Raw genomic sequence first — 17792 nt, forward strand, 5'->3', positions numbered from 1 at the left:
CGAGTCTCCATGGACTCGCTTCCCCTGCGCGTCGCTCACCCCCTCGATTCGCTCGTGCCAACCTTCAGATGCCCTCCGCGGAAACGAACAAGGCCCATCGGTAAACGTTCGCTCAACGGGCAGGTCAATCCTTCTCGGATGCTGCTCCCACTGTCCGGATGGTCCTTTCCACATTTTTGGCCATCCTCACTGCTAAGACCACTCCCCCCGCCCCCACCCGCCAGTACAAATCTAGGCTCAAGAATTTTCCCTTCAGTCTTCATTTCCACTTCGACCATCGCATTGTCTCAGCTCCACCATGTGAAATTCCAAGCACAGTTCTCTGCCCCAATTTAGAACAACGAATAGAACTCCTTTCTTCAAACTCTCCAGATGGGTTATTTGTAAACTTGGGAAAGCGTTTGTATCATAAGTTGCTGATGTGCAGGCATCGCACCAGGTACTCGGTGGTGAGATGTAAACGATACCTCACCTGGTATACAAGAGGTCGTGGGTTCTATCCTGAACCTGACGCCTGCTGTATATTTGGAATTTGCGCGTCTCTCTCTCCCCGTGTTCGCGTGGATTTGTCTCTGGGTCCTCTGGTTTTTCCCTCCACAATTCCAATCAACACGCATTTAGAGTATTCGGCTGCCGCTATAAATATCCACGTGATAAGCCACTTCGTTGAGCTGTAATTTGTAGTCATGCCGCTTCTGAAACCCGAGCTAAAGAGTTTGGTGGGCCGTATCTGGTCAAATAAAAATAGTTTAAGGCCGAGTCTACCTAGGGGAGGACTAGGACCATTTTAGATTATCACCACTGATGTTAGCCGTCACCGACAATTCAAACGCAGGAAGCCAAGATTATAGCGCATTGCGCTAAACACTGCGCCGCATTCCCCCACGACACCACATTACACTACATACGCTTCCGCTCACACACACACTCGCTGGTTGCGAGTGAAATTTCATAACGTGCACATTTTACATGGGATATCCTAATTACGCATCAGAAAATTTCGCTCCACGCACTCCAGGCCGGACATTCGCTCCGTGGTCCAAGGTGCAACATTTACAGAGACGTCGGAAATAAACAAAGCGGTTCAGGCAGGCCATGCATTCACTTTGGGAATCAAGGCCCATCCTTCCTTTTCAAAAATACAAGTCAGCAGTTTACTTCCTTCATTACTATTTTCTTATCCATCCCGCCTTGATTTTTCTTTCTCCCCCCTTTCGCTCGTGCAGCTCCAGCTCGCCTCCTGAAGCAGCTATATAAATACCGCACGTCCATTACGACTGTTTTACGCCGTTGTACAGGAAACTGTTAAACGCCCCAGCGAAATATGCACAGCCTCCTCTCCCCCCAAGCCGCCCCCCCCCATCCCCCCCATGGAATCGATTCACCATCACGCTGGTGCCAGGCAGTCTGGGAGTCCGACTGCCGCTGGGGACTTCGCTGAGGCCCCAAAGCCGCCGCCGCCGCCATCCCCGGCTCCCCCACCCCCACGGCCGACAGACCGACCCCCTCTCCTTATCCCAGAGACTCCCTTTCCATCCTCCCATCCCCCCCCCACACCAACACGCAGCAGCCTCCCCTTCCAAACCGCTACCATCACGGCTCCCTCCCTCCCTTCCCCCTGGAGCCCTCCCTACCCTGCACCCAGCTGCGAGCCCAACCTCCCACACTCCCGCTCGCTCCACTCTTGAAGCCCGTGCGTGCGTTGTGCGCGGATGCGTGAGCGCGCAAACGCTTGCACACGGATGCAGGGCGCGCGTGCACTCACGATGCAACCCCACGCACTTCGCAAGGGCTCCTTGCAAGAGCAATTGCCCAAGACTATGCGCGTGCGTGTGCCATCGCGCGCACGCGCATGCACACACGGGGTCCGCGTAACGCACATAGGCGTTGCGTTTCTTTTCATCACCCAAAAAATGTGAAAGTAAATTTTCACAATGTTAAAATTAAGAAATGCATAAAAATTACGAATGCACGAATATGCAAAAGAAACGCATGATTACCTAATATGAAAAGTGTAATAATTGGCCACAAGATCATTTTTCAGATAAGTCACTTTCTCCTGCGCGCTTGCATGTATTTCTTTTTTTTGCAGTTAATTTACCGCATCCAAATTAAGATGTTTTTGAAAGGTACAATGAACATTAGATTTTATGTCTGAACCTAAACAAATTACAATAATTAAAACATTAGGAATAGCTTCCGAGCAGTGGGATCCCTGGTACCATGCTGGGCTCACGTTCTGGCAAGAGCCAGGCGATGTTATTTAGCCACCACTTCTCATCCGCAAGATTTAGGGGCTTGTAACCCAGGCCCCCTTCAGCCCATCGACATTCCCACCCGTGCGAGTGTGCTCACGTGTGCGTCGCCCTCATCACGGGCTCCAAAGCACCCCGGTCGTCTCCTGCGTCCTCTCCCCCTCCCCCCCCTCTGTGTGTCGATGCCTCGGTCGCCCTTCCTCCGTCTCTCACGGTAATGTAGCCCATTTCGTAAGCACGATCTCGTTGTGCATCCCCCCCCCTCGTTCCGAGACCACTCCCCGTGACCCCCAAACCGCATCCTGTTCATCCGGGCATCCCGCACAACCAGTCCTCGTGGGCAACGGCAACTGTCCTCCACGTAGCGCCACCGCCAATCCCTGGCCGACTCAAGCCGCGACCGAACGGCCTTTCGTCGCGCGGCCATCGGATCGCCGCAGTCCGTCGAGAAGCGGCCACACGCGAGCACCGTTCCTCGGCTCGCGTGCGCCGCGTGCGCGTGTGCCCTCTCCCCATCCCGCACATGCACACGCCGCAAGCGCGCACCGGTCAGTCCCCTCGTGTGCACCCAAACCATCCTCCCATCTCCCACCACGAGCGCCTCTCGCTCGCACGCACCCCCCACCGCTCGCAATTCCCCCCACGGCATCCACCCCTGTCCCAACAGTGCGCGCGAGGGACCGCTCGCTCCGCACATAGCCCAAGGGCCTCTCTCGCCCGGCCCCGCTCACCCCCGCCGCCCCGACATCACCCCCCTTCCCGGCCGCCCCAACGCTCGCATCCTTTGCCCGTGGGCCCGCCTTCCCACAACCCCCTTTTTCTCTCGCGCCCCACCAGTCCCCGGGGTGCCCTCCCTTCTCCATCTGCCCACCCGCCGACCCCCCCAACTCCACGGGGGCCCCGAGAGAGAGGGAGGGAGAGCGAGCTCCTTGCTCCCACAGGAGCAGGGTGATAAACGTCTATCGATTCCGCAGCGTTGTCATGCGAATTGTCAGAATTGACAGAACGCTCTGTTACAGCATTGGTAACGGATCTGCTTCTCTGTCTGCATGTTTTTTTTTGTGCAATGACACGCAGGCCGTCATGTGGCACAACACGGCCGGGCAAGAAAAACTGCGCCCAAAATATATCGTGTACGCGTGTACAGGATACGTGAGGGCGGAGAAGTGGCACAGGTTCAAGGTACCACCGTTATGAACCTGGCGACCCGAGTTGGATTCCCGGCCGCCACCAACATCAGCGAAGAGTGACATCGGAAGCACTCCTGGATGCCCCCAGGCCCAGCCCCCCCTTCACCAACCCACGCTGACCAGCACAGTGAAGTATGGTCAATCACTCTCCCATGACCAACATGGCATGGGGGAGGCCCTCATCCAGCAGTGGATTGACAACTGGGTGCCTGCCGTCCGCTTCACCAATCCGCAATGACCAGCACGGTGAAGTATGGTCAACCGGGTGGGAAACGGCATGAAGCGGCCTTCATCCAACAGTGGATTCACAAAGGCCCATGATAATAAACACTCTATAAATGTGTAAGCTGCCAACTTCTGTTATAAGTGCTTTAAATAGCGATTAGGGTGAATGTAAGTGCTTGCTGTGAAAGTTGTCTCCTTATTTATTTATCAAGCACTGGGTTTGGGAAAAATTATACGATTGGCACTGCACCGCAAACACCACAATACCTCTTGCACTGAAACATTTGTCCAATATAAACGTGCAAAACACGTGGCTATATAAATGTGCATCAACACCGTAGGAGTGGTTATAAATACGATTTTAAACAGTGAATGCACACAAGGGTGGGCAACGACATGTGACAAGACAAAGATCCCTGTATAGACATAAAATCATGTTGAGGCAAGTGCTGTTAGTGAGCACCTATGAAGGCTGGCAAGACACACAAAAGAATGGGTGGCCAACACCACGCCCGGCCACCTTTATCTCCCAAGTGCTGATGTTTACACACCGCAACAAGTACTCATTTTAGGCCCAGTCGACCTAGAGGAGGCCCAGGACCAGTTTAGATATTAATCACCGATGTTGGCTGCGTCACCGGGTTTGCAGCGCAGTGCGCCAACCGCTTGCACGACCGCTCACCACACCAACACAAACAAAGACAAAGATCCCCCGTATAGCTGTAACAGGCTGTTGGGGCAAGTTCGGTTAGCAAGAACCTCTAAAGGCCGGCATGGCACACAAGAGGGTGGGTGGCCAACACCACACCCGGGCCGCCTTTGTCTCCCTAGTGGCGATGTTTACACATCGCACCAGGTACTCATTTGAGGCCGAGTCGACCGAGGGGAGGCCCAGGACCAGTTCAGATAATCGTCACCTGGTGTTGGCCGTGAGCGGCAATCGAACTCCGGTCGCGGGGGATCACAGCGCAGCGCGCTAACCGCTGTAGCCCACACCGAGACGCGCACACACACACACGCGTGTAATCCCTGTGTCAAGGTTAACGTAACATCGGTATTTCACGAGCGGGCTGCCATGTGTCAGTCAAGTGTTGGTTATCTGAAACGCGCTAACAACCCTATCGGTGTTTGATCCACAGCATACAGAAGCACAACAACCCTTTTATATTAATCGTATTTTATAAATACTTGCGATATGGCATTCGTTATAACTCTAGACCCTGGATAGTAAGCACACACACCCCTTTGGAAGTAAGCACGAGGATGTTTATATCCGAAGTTGTATGCTTGTATCAAAAGTTGCCCTCTACTTTGCCCCAACACCCCACCAACAATGTAATGGAAACGTGTGTTGTTTATATCAGAACTTTGCTTATATACGGTGTGCTTATATGCAGCTTGTGCTGTACTGGAAAATCATCATCATCACCACCACCAGCAGCAGCCACGGTCAATGCCGTACTGGATCTAGGCCTCCGCAAGCCGCCGCCACCACCACCACCACCTCGTACAATCCTGCGATGGAATAATCCACCCAGCAAACTGCACACAAACCGATTTCATCGTTGGAAATATTTAGGGAATCCAATCGTTGCGTAAAGCACCGGGGCAAAAAAATATATAATAAAAGGAGCAGCTATCAAATTGAATTCTTGCTTGATTGACCGCGGGTTTTTTTTATGCATTAGGTTAACATTAACAAGTGTTTAAAAGTTAGTGTATGTACTGTATGTAATTAAATTGCCAGGCTGAAGCTGTAACAATTGTGGTTAATTCTGACGGGGATTGCATTTGACACTTTAAAGTGGGTTCGGCGAGTTACAGTTTCATACGCGACACAGGGGTTCCGTTTGTATTTGCAACCATGCGAAATTCAACATGACAATTTTATGTAGCTAATGCAAATTCAAATAATGCAAAAATATATATTCTATTACAAGGACGGGGTCATTAAGGGCAAAAGAAAACTATGACCAAGCCACGAGCGTGTGACAAAATTAAGGGTGGGGTTTTTGGTTTATTTATTTTTTACGACATTTCCTATTTAAGATGCATGAGAAAAATTATTTTCACGGCGGTGAATTGAATGCATTTCTTACGCAAGAAAACAGGCCACATCATCGCTACACTTCCAAATTAATTTATCATTTTACTTTCTTCGACAAGAAAAAAAACATCAATAGGCTCTGCAGGTAGAATATAACAAACAACCACTAAAGTGCTTCTCGTCCAATTCTTTTTTTAACTTAAAAAAAAAATCTTGCCATCTGAACGCGGAGTGCACAACTCACGGCAGCAGCATCCCCTGCCATGTCAGACATGGATTTACACCACTCTTGACAAGAAAGTCTGGCGCGCATGTGCGGGAGCGTGCGAGCGTGCAATTGTCCATTCGCACGCTCTTCACATTGGCGACGCCAGCACGTGCCCCCTCCGTGCAAGGTGGCAGAGAAGGTGGACGGCACCGCAGCACGGACTCCTCATCTTCATACCACCCTGCCTGCCCCCCTCCTATTCCATCGCATCGCCAACCCCGCAAATCGATGCCCATCGCCGTGGCAAGAAAAAGCTGCAAGCCGCCTCCGCGTACTGGCGATGGGGGTCACGAGCGTGTCACGGTGCGGGCGATGGGATTTACACGCAAGGGTCACCGTGTGGGCTGCGCGCTTGCCACCGTCGGTCGATTGAGACCGGTGTTTTGTCCACGCTACCCGTCCCGTGTCACTCCCCATAAGTACGCTCTCTATTAATACCACAGGGGGAAGAAACGGAAGCAGCGGTGTAAAGGTTAAAGATTCTACTTTAAAGGCACTTTCAGAAAGTTTAGACTTAACATATCAAAGCTTTTGGGAGACATGTGCACACTCTATATAATTTTTAAATCAGGCTGTAGCGCCACAGTCAATTTAGCAGCCTCCGATGGAGCAAGGCTACTGGGTCAGGAAACCCTGCCATGCGACGAATTCAAATAACAAGCGGAAAATTATATTTACGCGATCGAACCCAAAATACCTTTATTATGAATATTGGTCACGAAAGCCTATGTGTTAAACTAACATTCTGTTGTCAAACATGAACCGTACAGAAAAATGCACTCAATGCAGGCCACAGGTTGCTTGTCATTAGAAGAAATAATTTACGCCAACTTTAATGAAAACTAAACAACCATCAGCTATCCGGCATGTATATACAGTGTACTCTTAGACAGAGCAGGAAAAAAAATTCGAGGGCGAGCGGTGCTCCAATATTCTTAAGAAAAGTCTCCCCGGTGTGCCATACTGTACATTACCGAGCGACAGACTCAAACATTGAAGGGAGATATACGGCTCCTTTCTGGGAAGTGAGTTACTGGCCCCACTAAATATAGGCTTCTGTGTCCAACATTCAAACTTTCATAAATCCATACCTTTTATCGATAAACTCCCCAACGGTAAATCACGCACTCTGCCAGGCAGCGTGCTCTGGAAGGACAAATGTCTGATTAAATTCACTATCTGGCATATCCGTGGATCGGACAGACAAAACCGTCCCCCCCGCGTCTGCCAACGCTCTCCCCTGTCGTACGAACGCACGGCGAAGACCGCCTGGCCGACTGCAAGCCCCAGCAAAACGAAACCGACCACCCCTCCCGACCCCCCTTCTTCAAGATGCGCACACTCCTAACGAACGCAGTTAATTAGACACCAGCGTAAACAGAGAAATTAATTAATTAGCGGCGTTAAACAGCACATACCACGGCACGTGCGACAACCGGCTAACGAATCGCAGACCGCATTTACAGACGCATCATATAATCTGGCGTGCAATGTCCTGTTCATGAAAAATAACTTCATTAGACTCGTGATGATCGTTTCTCGGCACTTCACGATGGATTCATGTGAGCGAGAATGGCGTGAATCACAAGAGGCCCAAAAAAAGCACACGGAACAACACTTGCACCCCCCCTCCCACTGCCCGTGGCCCAGCCGCTCAGCCCAGCTCCTCGGCGCCCGTACCTCCGCCGCGTCGCGAACCTTCAGCCTCGTGTCCTCAAGATTTTTGCCGACTTTGCCATCCACCGCGCCGGCATCCCTCGCCTTCATCACCACACCTCCGACCAAACGTCACTTAGCTCCTCCCATTACGGCACTGGCGAGCACGACCATCGACCGCGTCCAGCTCAACCACTGAACACCACGCGGCATCTCGCGTGCTGCGGTCCGCCCTCGGACAACCATCGACCAATCTTGCGCAACGCAGTCGTACACAGACAGACGTCAACCGTTCAAGATGAAATGCAAACTCCTGACGATTAGTGTTTATCTCAATGCAAAGGGGCAACAAAATCAGCAACCACCACAATGCGAGAACATCGCCACACACACAGAGATCAGGCGCTGAAAATCAAATACATTTATTTTAACAGTTTGTTTAATTTGTGTTTTTACTGTGTATCCTTCATCATCCGTTTAATCACTGCGTTTGTATTGCGTGTTTATTTTGACTCAGGTCGATGCAAACAAGACAATGGTATTTTCAGGTGCCTCCGAAACTAGCTTGAAATAAAGGTCTTGTTCCGTATCCGTCTGTCTGTCGAACTCTTAATCATTAACTTTCACCATGACACAACCAACACACAACCACTCCTAAACCAACTTACGTACATTACAGCACGCATCCACTCAACCAGGTCACAACTGCACAGACAACCACCTGGGCCCAATACACAACCCCCATTTTTCTACCTCCCAGCCACCTACACCGCAAACGAGCCCTTCTTTTCCAACCACCACCACCACCACCCAACCTCCACCCACCACGGGCCCTCTCGCCCCACCACCCACCCGCTATGGAATTTGCCGAGCTGATGGCAAGGGTCGGTTTAAGCTATGCTGCCGGGATAATCCCAGTCATTCTCCACCAAGTATTAACCGCATCTCCCAGCCGTACACAAAGTCAGCTTCAATGACAATAAATAAATAATACGAGTGAAATAAAACTAACAGATATACAACGTTACAAAAATCTACGTTGAAGACGGAACTTCACAGTTGCTTGATGAAACCTTCAACGAAATGTGTTTATTTCACACAAGCTTCTGGCAAGTAAAGGATATGGAACAAAACTCACGCATTAATTTAGGTGCAAAGCACAGGAAGATGTTAAACGATAAAATTTCTGAAAAACTAAAAAATGTAACATTTACATTAATTATATTTAGGTCCGCGTGTAATTATTAAGACTACGTGAACGTTTTTTCGCGAACAGAAAATAAAAAAATGTTTAAGTGCAGTGCGATAATTACGAATCAATATTCTAATAAAGGTTCCCTCAGTGTTGAAGATAACTGGAAAAGTAATAATAGAAACACTAAAGCTAAAAAACAAAACAGCTAAATTACCTACATTTTATTAGCAAATTTAAAAATATTAAACCCTCTTTGTATTTATTTAATACACCATCATGCGTGTGTTTACAGTACAGACACACACACTCTGTACACATTATATATATATACATATATCTATATACAAACTTTAAAGAAGCTAAAAACATGAACATGTTGACAATCATAGTCTAGTTATACCAATATAATACATTGTTGAATCAAACCACGTGTCATTAAAAGTCAATCAGCTATGCCTAGTCACTGACCGCAAGAGTACAGCGATATGTAAATTAGGCGCATTAAAATAACAAATATATACCTGCACACAGGGCAGCACACATGGAGCTAATAAAACTCATCGCTTCACCGTCCTCTGCGTCCGTATCGATGGCTGGGCCCACAATCCCCTGTGCCGGGCCAGAGGTTCGAAACGGGAGAGCGGTTTTCACGCGACAGACCTTTTGCCAGAGACAGGCCACCCCAGTAATCACCGGAGCAGCGGCATTAGGCCCCTCATGCATATGGAGCAGATGCTAATCGTGGCTCAGGCGGTGAGAATTAGTTCTGATGCAGGTCGACTGCGGTGGCGATGGTGAGTGCGGCATTGCACGGAAGTCGGGGGGGGGGGGGGCACTCGGCCTTGTTGAATTTTTGCTTTCGATAACATAAAAATTGACACAAAAATAAATTGTCATCACCGTACAATGCCGTTTAGTCCCAAAAAAGTGCTGGTATAAATATGCGCGATCGTACACTTACTATTACACTTTCAGCTGACGCGGATGCACACAGAAGGTGATTTTTTTTAAGTTTCCCTCTGCTATATAATTTTTTTTCTCCCACGTATCGTTTTCAATTTCTCTGTGCAGTGAAAAGAATCAATTCTTAATGAACAACTTTGCATGGTTCGGAGCCTGTAATCTCTGTCATAGCAAACCAAAAAAGTTCAGCACAGGAAGAAATATTTTGACTGTCTTTAAAATAAATTCGAATCACGTCATTTACTAACCATTTAAATGACATCAACATGATCATGAGCACTGCAAAATACAAAGGGACATGTTCGGTAAACGAACACACAGACGGCCGTGACGATATACATTATTTAGATAGTGCATTTAAGCAATCTATATTTTTGTAATTGTGTAAATATCATATGTTAGCAATTTCAATTGAAGGTGGTGTTGAATTTATAAATATTTTTTTTTGCCTACATGCAAGTATGTTGAAAACACCTCAAATAGCAAAATGATGCCCAGTTAACATACAGTTGTGTGTGACAAAGTAAAAAAAAATCCCAAGTTAAACACATGTAGGTGTGCTTTCTATGGCTCCCCCAGCTCCTTCTTAGAAGTTTTAAGGAGACATCAATCAATACAATCGGACAGGGGCCCTGTTGGTTATTCAATATCGCGCCGACATCTTCCCCGCTGAGCCACAGCTGACCGTGGCTGCTGCGTCGCGAACGGTAATCAATTTTTCCATTGATCAGCTTTCCATGCAGCTCAATTCGCATCCGCAACACAAGGCGTTGCATGCGAGCATGTGTGTGGGTGCGCGCCACGGTGGGGGACGGGAGAGGTGGAAGGGGTGAGGGGAAAATGCCATCACAGAGAAGGTTCGGCCTTTAGGAGGCTCCCTGCACACCAGAGGTCGCAACCGGGTACCCGATACCCGTACCCTACCCGATACCCGGCTACCCGTACCCGGCCGGGTACAGGTACCCGTTTGCAACCCTGGTGCGGCCGGGTACGGGTACGAGTAGACCGTGAGTCACTGGTGAGTAACTGTTTGTCACTCATTTCCCAACGTCTTGTCTCTTCTCACAATTCAAGTTCCTAGAATCAACCCACCCGCGCCTGCAACATGGCTTCATCCCAGAGGTCGCAATCAGGTACCCGATACCCGTACCCTACCCGTACCCGTTACGGGTACGGGTACGGCCGGGTAAGGGTACGGGTACCCGTTTGCGACCCTGGTGCGGCCGGGTACGGGTAAGCAATCAAAACCCGTTTGCGACGTCTGCTGCACACCTCCCTGCCGCCTTTGCCCACCTGGAGGCGACCGCCTGACCGTGCGCTCAAACCGGACCACGGAGACGACCCCCGAGTCCTCCAGAGTCGCTCGTTTGGGCCAGATTATCGCGCGGTGCAAACGCAACGCAATCGATTGAAATCGCCGTCGAAGAGCGAGTATGTTGAAAACACCGTTCATTGCCTTGTTCAACCACCAAGAACGATGAACATCCGTTGTACATAATACCAGATTTGTGATTTACGTGTAGCAAGGTTAAGCACTGCGGCATAAATTGGAAGTGAAATTAGCTTCGCAATGTTCAAATGCTGGCGCAATCAATATTTTCTTTAAATCGATGAACGAAATGAAATTGCAATATATTGTAAGAATTATGTGTAACAAAAACTTTGCTCTATACAGACAATACATAGCAACGGTATATACAATAATTCTAAATTGTCATTAATGACTGCGTATTGTACAGGAGAGGAAAGGCTGCAAAAACTGCAGGCGCAACGGGCAATGCAGCGGTGTTCGTCTGCTGCGGGTCGTTCGTCCGCGACCTCCGCTGAGAAGAGCCAGACCCAAGGAGAGTAACCCCGGCGCAAATAAAGAGCAAATTACTTCATCGTCAATGGCAGGGCGGTGAGTAAAAATTGATTATGCTACAAAATTAGAAATTAGTTTGTTCATTACATTCAAATTGTTTATTATCATAATTATGCGGATTATTGACATATTGGCAGCGGTCTGTTGTACACGCGAACGCTTAATTGTGTCAACACGCTAAGTACGTTCGCAGGCCTTAGTGTCAACAGTTCAATCCGCAGGCATTCCTGTAACAAGACGAAGAGGGGGGGGGCGACGTTTCCTCCTTTTTCTAATTGGACAAATACATTAATAAAGCGTAAAGTCGCGGAAAAACAAGGAGACGTCCCCCAAGCGGAAAAGAGACATTGATTTATGTGGGATAACGTCAAGGGATGAAAATCAAACACGAGGGAATTTAAGGGTAAAGGAATAACCAAAAAAACCCGCCTGGTTACCACGATGTCGCAAAACTTTAAATAACCGAGTGTTGCTAACAACACTTTGTGAAAAATGCAAGTAAATAAACACTCATAAATAAAGCTCAAAATGAAAGTGGTGGATTTTTTGTTTTCCAAGGGAAACACACTTCTCTACGAAATCAATCAGCAGACCTCAGCGGAACAGAGAGAGAGAGACACGCAGACTTGAGAAGAAAGAATGAGCAAGTGGTGGCCACACGAAGCCACCAAAGGCCAGAAGGCAGAAGAGGCTTACGAATGTGGCAAGAGAGAGAGGCAAGCGAGCGAGCGAGAGAGCCGGACGAGGCAGAGAGAGGCTGGCGCAAATCTTTCCTCCGCGCGACCCCAATACACGGACAGCATACAGAACCAGCCAGCAAACAGCGGGAAGCTCAAGAGGGTGGCAGGGGGGGGTGGTGGAGGGTTTGTGGGTGAGAGTAGGGGCAGGGGGATGGGATGAGAAAGAAGCTTGGGTTTGGGGAAGCAATGAGGGTGCACGGGGTGGAGGGGTCGGTGGAATGGAGGGTGGTGGCGGCAGTGGCGAGTGTTACACAAGCGCAGGAAATCGGCTCGGCACGTGGGCCCATCGTCACTGGACGTGGCCTGCACAATTCAATGATCGGGTGCTGGCCTTTAAATCAAACCAACATCTAAATACAAGGGTCCCCCCCCCCACTAACCACGTGTGATATTATTACTATGCTGACGTGCATGATGACGGTAATAATTATGTACATTGACGAACCGCGGATTAGGGACAGGTGTCATGTCAGAGCCACTACGAGTGCATGAAGTTGCCATGGTTATCGACCAATAAACAGGAGCGGGGGGGGGGGCGCAACCGTCTAAAATGCAGCGTGGGTCCAAAGGGCATCAACGTGTGGTAATTTTACAAGATATCTGAAGGGCGAAAAATGTGAAAGTAAAACATTGATGCCGTCAGTCAACACTAAAAGAAACGGAACTCGGAAGCAAAGATGAAATCGTGCTGGTAGGAGTGTCACCAAGGAGTGAGAACAGTTTCGTGTGGGAAGGGAAACGCAGTGAGTTAGGACGGCCTGGGCAAGATTGATAGAGATGCCGTCGTGGAACAGAAACGAAGAGATGGAGATTAAGACGGCCCGGGGGGACGACGGTGGCAGGAGCAAAATTGTGATTTCAAGGCCTCGCACAACCGCGGCTCGTCCAAGGCACAGAGGAGAGCGCACAAAGCGACCGAAACGGAATTTCGCCGCTCGACAAAAGTTCAGAGCGTGGCCGAGCGAGCGAGCGACCGAGCTCACACACTGCGGCCCAGCTTTGTCGCGACCGCCGCTGCGTACAAAAATCACGCAAAGGGGACGTCGGAGGAGCAGACGGGACAAGAGAGACAAAGGGGGTGCCTTTGCGTGGGAGAGTAGGGGGGTGGGTGTGGTGGTGGTGGAGGACGAGGACAAAGGAACCGGAGGCCATGGGGGCCGGAGCGAGCAAAGGGCCCTAGCGACGGGGTCACACGCGACACGGGGCGACGTTCGCCTTGGCACTTAGCGGCGGAGGTCACGCGCTTGCGTGCGTCGGGGGGGTCAAACGCGACACGTAGGAGGAGGGCGCCGAAGTCCGCACGCTGTGAGCGAACAATTAATTAACATACGCAATGATTTGCTTGTAAGACCTCTGTATGGATTTAAGTTAATGTTGATTTAATAGCGCAGAGTAAATTTGCGCGGATCGGGCTTTAAAGGCGTGTGCCACCGGTGCGGTGACTTGTTAAAGCAAAGTCGCGAATACGAGGAAATATAATCACACACACACGCGTGTATCCTTAGCCGTATTACCGCCTAACCTCCACTTAATCGGAACCTTAATTGTAGCTAAACATTGACATCGTCAAAATCCGAAGGAGGAAAACAACCCCAACAATTGCTTAAATGTGCTGCACTTAAATTAAAAAAAGGTTCTCATAAGCAGCACAGCTTTTGCTATTTTTCATAGGCTAAGTTAACTGCATTTTCGTAGCATACTAAGGTTACGCCAGATGCGTTAACCCTGTCAACTCTAACTTCTGATGCTCACGGTTACGCAGAAGAGCTGAAGAAGGGGGGGGGGGACACACGGGCTGAGCCAGTGCTGACCTTTGCATGAGCGGTGCATGAACATTTCAGACGAAAGCAACAACTTGCACCCAGTCCACACTTTCCAGTCGTTAAATATTCGCCAAATTGAGCTGTCTCGCCGCATTTTCGACTTATTCCGACTATTTTTTTGGTTCCGACTCGTCATTGCCACGTCGTCCAAACATCACACACGTGATGTACGAATACATCTATTCTTCTAGAATGCACGGTGGGGTTTTAAAAAAATATATATATTAATGACATTTCTTGCTAAAATCCTCTACTGCCGATCGAGTTTGTATTTTGTGCACATTGTATATACACGATAGTTGTCGTCTCTGTGCCGAGGTGTACATAACAAGGCAAGATCGCTCGTTTAGCCTCATACATGGCCGGCACACTGCACCAAGGGGGTGGGGTGGTGTGTGGCGACCACCACACAAGCCACCTTTGTCTCCCCAATTCCAATGTTTACACACTGCACCAAGTGCTCATTTAAGGCTGAGCTGATCTGGGGGGGATGGGAAGGGGAGGCATAAGATTGAGAGATTCATAAACCACCCGCCACTGATGCTGTTCACGTTCCAGAATCAAACTAATGTCACCTGGGATCACGAACCACATTGCCACCATCACATCCCCAACACACAGACACACACGTGCGTCCGTAAGCAAGGACAATGTCATTGTACATCGTGGCCCCGCGATGATGGGAAACGTTGCGCCCGAGCCAAAAACACCGAAACAAAAACACGAAGGCGGTGGGGATACGGCACGGCGGAGCCACAGGGTAATCGAGGGAGCCCAACGCCAGGTTGGGTCTCAACACGGCAATTAACACAATTAGCGACACAATTAAAAAACAAAGACGGGGGGTGGTGTGTGTGTGGGACGAACGTTGTCATTATTATGATTACTACAGGTGATACACATCTCGGAAAGGGCCTTTGTTAATTACACGATGCCAACAACAACATAGCCGGCATTAACTTAGACGAAAAGGCACACACAACAACAACAAGAACAACAACAAACAAACACAAAGCAGCTCCACGAGGCTGGCAAGGGGGTGGTCACCGAGACGAATGTGTGACGCAAAAGCTGTAAACACAACAGAGTCAAGGGGGAGCTAGGGAAGGGAGAGAGATGCGTGCGTTAGAGAAGCGATGGGAGTGGGTTGTGGAGGAGGAGGAGAGGAAGAAGATGCAAGAGAGTGGAGAGCGAAGAGAGAGGTCGAGTGATAGGAGAGAGACACACAGAGTGTGTGGATGGGAGTGTGGATGGGGGGTGGGAGGGATGGAGGTTTGGAGAAAGAATGAGTTGGTGGTGTTGGTGGTGGTGGGGGAGGAGGAAGGAAAATGGAGAAGAGAGTGAAGCGGAGAGAAAAATAAGAGTCAGGCATGTGGAAACAACTGCCACGAGCAAGGCTTGGCACAAAAGACGAGAAGAAACCCGGGCGAAAGGGAGGGAGGAGGAGGCTGGTGGTGGTGGTGTTGGGGGTGGTGGTGTTGGTGGGGGTGGTGGTGGTGGTGTTGGTGGTGGTGTGGGTGGTGGTGTGGGTGGTTGGTGTGGGTGGTGGTGTGGGTGGTGGGGGTGGTGGTGGGGGTGGTGGTGTTGGTGGTGTTGGTGGTGTTGGTGTTGGTGGTTGGGGGATCGAGCAGTCCACGGGTACAAGGCACGATGGCTGTGACTGCATGGTGTATGTGTATATATGTGTGTGTTTAATTCGTAGTTTCGTGGTAATGAATTGAAGGTGGCGAATGGCGGTTGTTGTTATATATGTGTGTGTATGTGTGTGTGTATGTGTGTGTATATATGTGTGTATATATCTGTGTGTGTGTGGGTTTTGTAACATGTACACAGTACAGTGCACGCATTTAAACCCCGAGCAGGCGAGAGTGAGAGATAGGAGGAGGAGGGGTGGAAGGGGTGGCAACACACGCACCAAAAAAACTAAAACTTGCATGTACACGAACATGTGGAAACACAACTGCCAGGAGCAGTTGTTTCACACAACACACACAACATAGACACACACAGACACACAAACAACACACACAAAGACAGACACAACGCAGACACACACACAAGACACACACATAGACAGACAACACACACAACACATACACAACAAGACACACACACAACACAGACACATTAACCAAGCGCACACACACACACAACACACACAACAAGACACACACACAACACACAGACACAAGACACAGACAGACACACAACACACAACAGACACAAGACACAGACAGACACACAACACACAACAGACACAACAAGACACACACACAACACAGACATTAACCAAGCGCCCACGCCACACCACAAGACACACACACAGAGAGAGGACACCCAACCCCCCCAGCAGCCGCCACTCACCTCTGTGCGCGCCTGCAAGCGTTTGTTCAGCTCGTAGATGCGGTAGTCCGGCTGTGTCACGTACGGCGTGTGCCTCCTGTAAAAGGGGCCGAAGGGAGAGGAATAGAAGGGGTCGTGAGGAGGAGGCGGCCCGTGTGGGGGTGGCGGCGGTGGCGGCGGCGGTGGGTGAGGGGGTTGAGGGGCGCTGGCCATGGCGGTGGTCGGGACGACGATCACCGCCGCGTCGTCCCCACGATGATTCTGTTGCCCCGGGAGGTTGGGGGGGTTGGGGGGAGGCTGTCTGCTCTGTCCTCCCCCTTCTTCTTCCTCCTCCTGCTGCTACTCCTTCCTCGCTGGCTGTCTCCGTGTCCCGGCTGCACTGGCACGGTGTGTGTGTGTGTGCCGAGCCGGGGCGGGTTGTTGTTGGTTGTTGTTGGTGGTGGTGCTAGCTAGTCCCGAACAACAACACTACACACGTGTAGTGGTGGTAGTGGTGGTGGTAGTCGGCTCCATGCACCCCGGCGTTGTTGGGGGAAGGGGAGGGAAGGGGGGAGGAGGAGGAGGGAGGAGGGATTGTGAAGCCACTGCTAGAGACGCTAAGTACAGGAGGAGGAGGGGGGGGGGGATGCCAGGGTGGGAGGGTTGGGGGAGGTGGATAGGTAAGAAGGGGGGGGGATAGGTAAGGGGGGGGGGATAGGTAAGGGGGGGGGAGGTGGATAGGTAAGAAGGGGGGGGGAGCAGCAGACCGGGGTTGAAACTGGGGAGATGTAGAGAGAGAGACGGAACGAGAGACGGGGAGGAGGAGGAAGAGGAGGAGGAGGGAAGATGTCGAGGAGCAGGGCTGGCAGGGCAGCTAATGCCACCGACTCGACTGCCGTGCACAGGCCAGGGACGGAGGCTGCCCTGGCTGCTGCCCTGTGGCCTGCCGCAACTGCTGCCCGCAAGCTGCCCGCCCGTCCACCGCCACACTCATTCTGCAGGCTCGCACGGCCAGCGCTTTGCTTTTATTTTATTCTTTTCCCCTCCTCCTCTCTCCTCCCTCCTCCCTGGCAGGACCCCTCTGGAGCCAGGGAAACTGGGCTCGTTAGCATAAGGGCTGTCCTTGCTCGTGCCTGCGTCAAATTTCCACAACCTCGCTTTTCTGCTGCTTTCTTCGTGTTATTGTTTTATTCCTCTTCCACATTTCGTCTGTCAGCGCGGCGGCTTGTCAAAATCGCTGCATT

The 17792-nt window shown here is 50.4% G+C and overlaps 1 protein-coding gene across 13 annotated transcripts in view; it reads right to left on the reverse strand.

The window, feature by feature from the left end:
• LOC144717568 (LIM domain-binding protein 2-like) overlaps nucleotides 1-17792 on the reverse strand; it is a 173825-nt gene that overhangs the window by 102377 nt on the left and 53656 nt on the right. For 5 of the 13 annotated variants that reach the window (XM_078592990.1, XM_078592992.1, XM_078592991.1 and 2 more), the window contains exon 1: nucleotides 16591-17182. The exons of 1 other annotated variant lie outside the window; for it this stretch is intronic. In XM_078592990.1, coding sequence (XP_078449116.1) covers nucleotides 16591-16782 — 192 coding nt within the window. In that variant the 5' untranslated portion in view covers nucleotides 16783-17182. Of the gene's footprint in view, nucleotides 1-16590; nucleotides 17183-17792 lie in introns of those variants that run through there. 7 more of the 13 variants (XM_078592999.1, XM_078592996.1, XM_078592995.1 and 4 more) reach the window with 4 other exon arrangements.

Source organism: Lampetra planeri, chromosome 4 (genome assembly GCF_965212315.1).
Source record: "Lampetra planeri chromosome 4, kcLamPlan1.2.h2, whole genome shotgun sequence".
Lineage (NCBI taxonomy): Eukaryota > Metazoa > Chordata > Hyperoartia > Petromyzontiformes > Petromyzontidae > Lampetra > Lampetra planeri.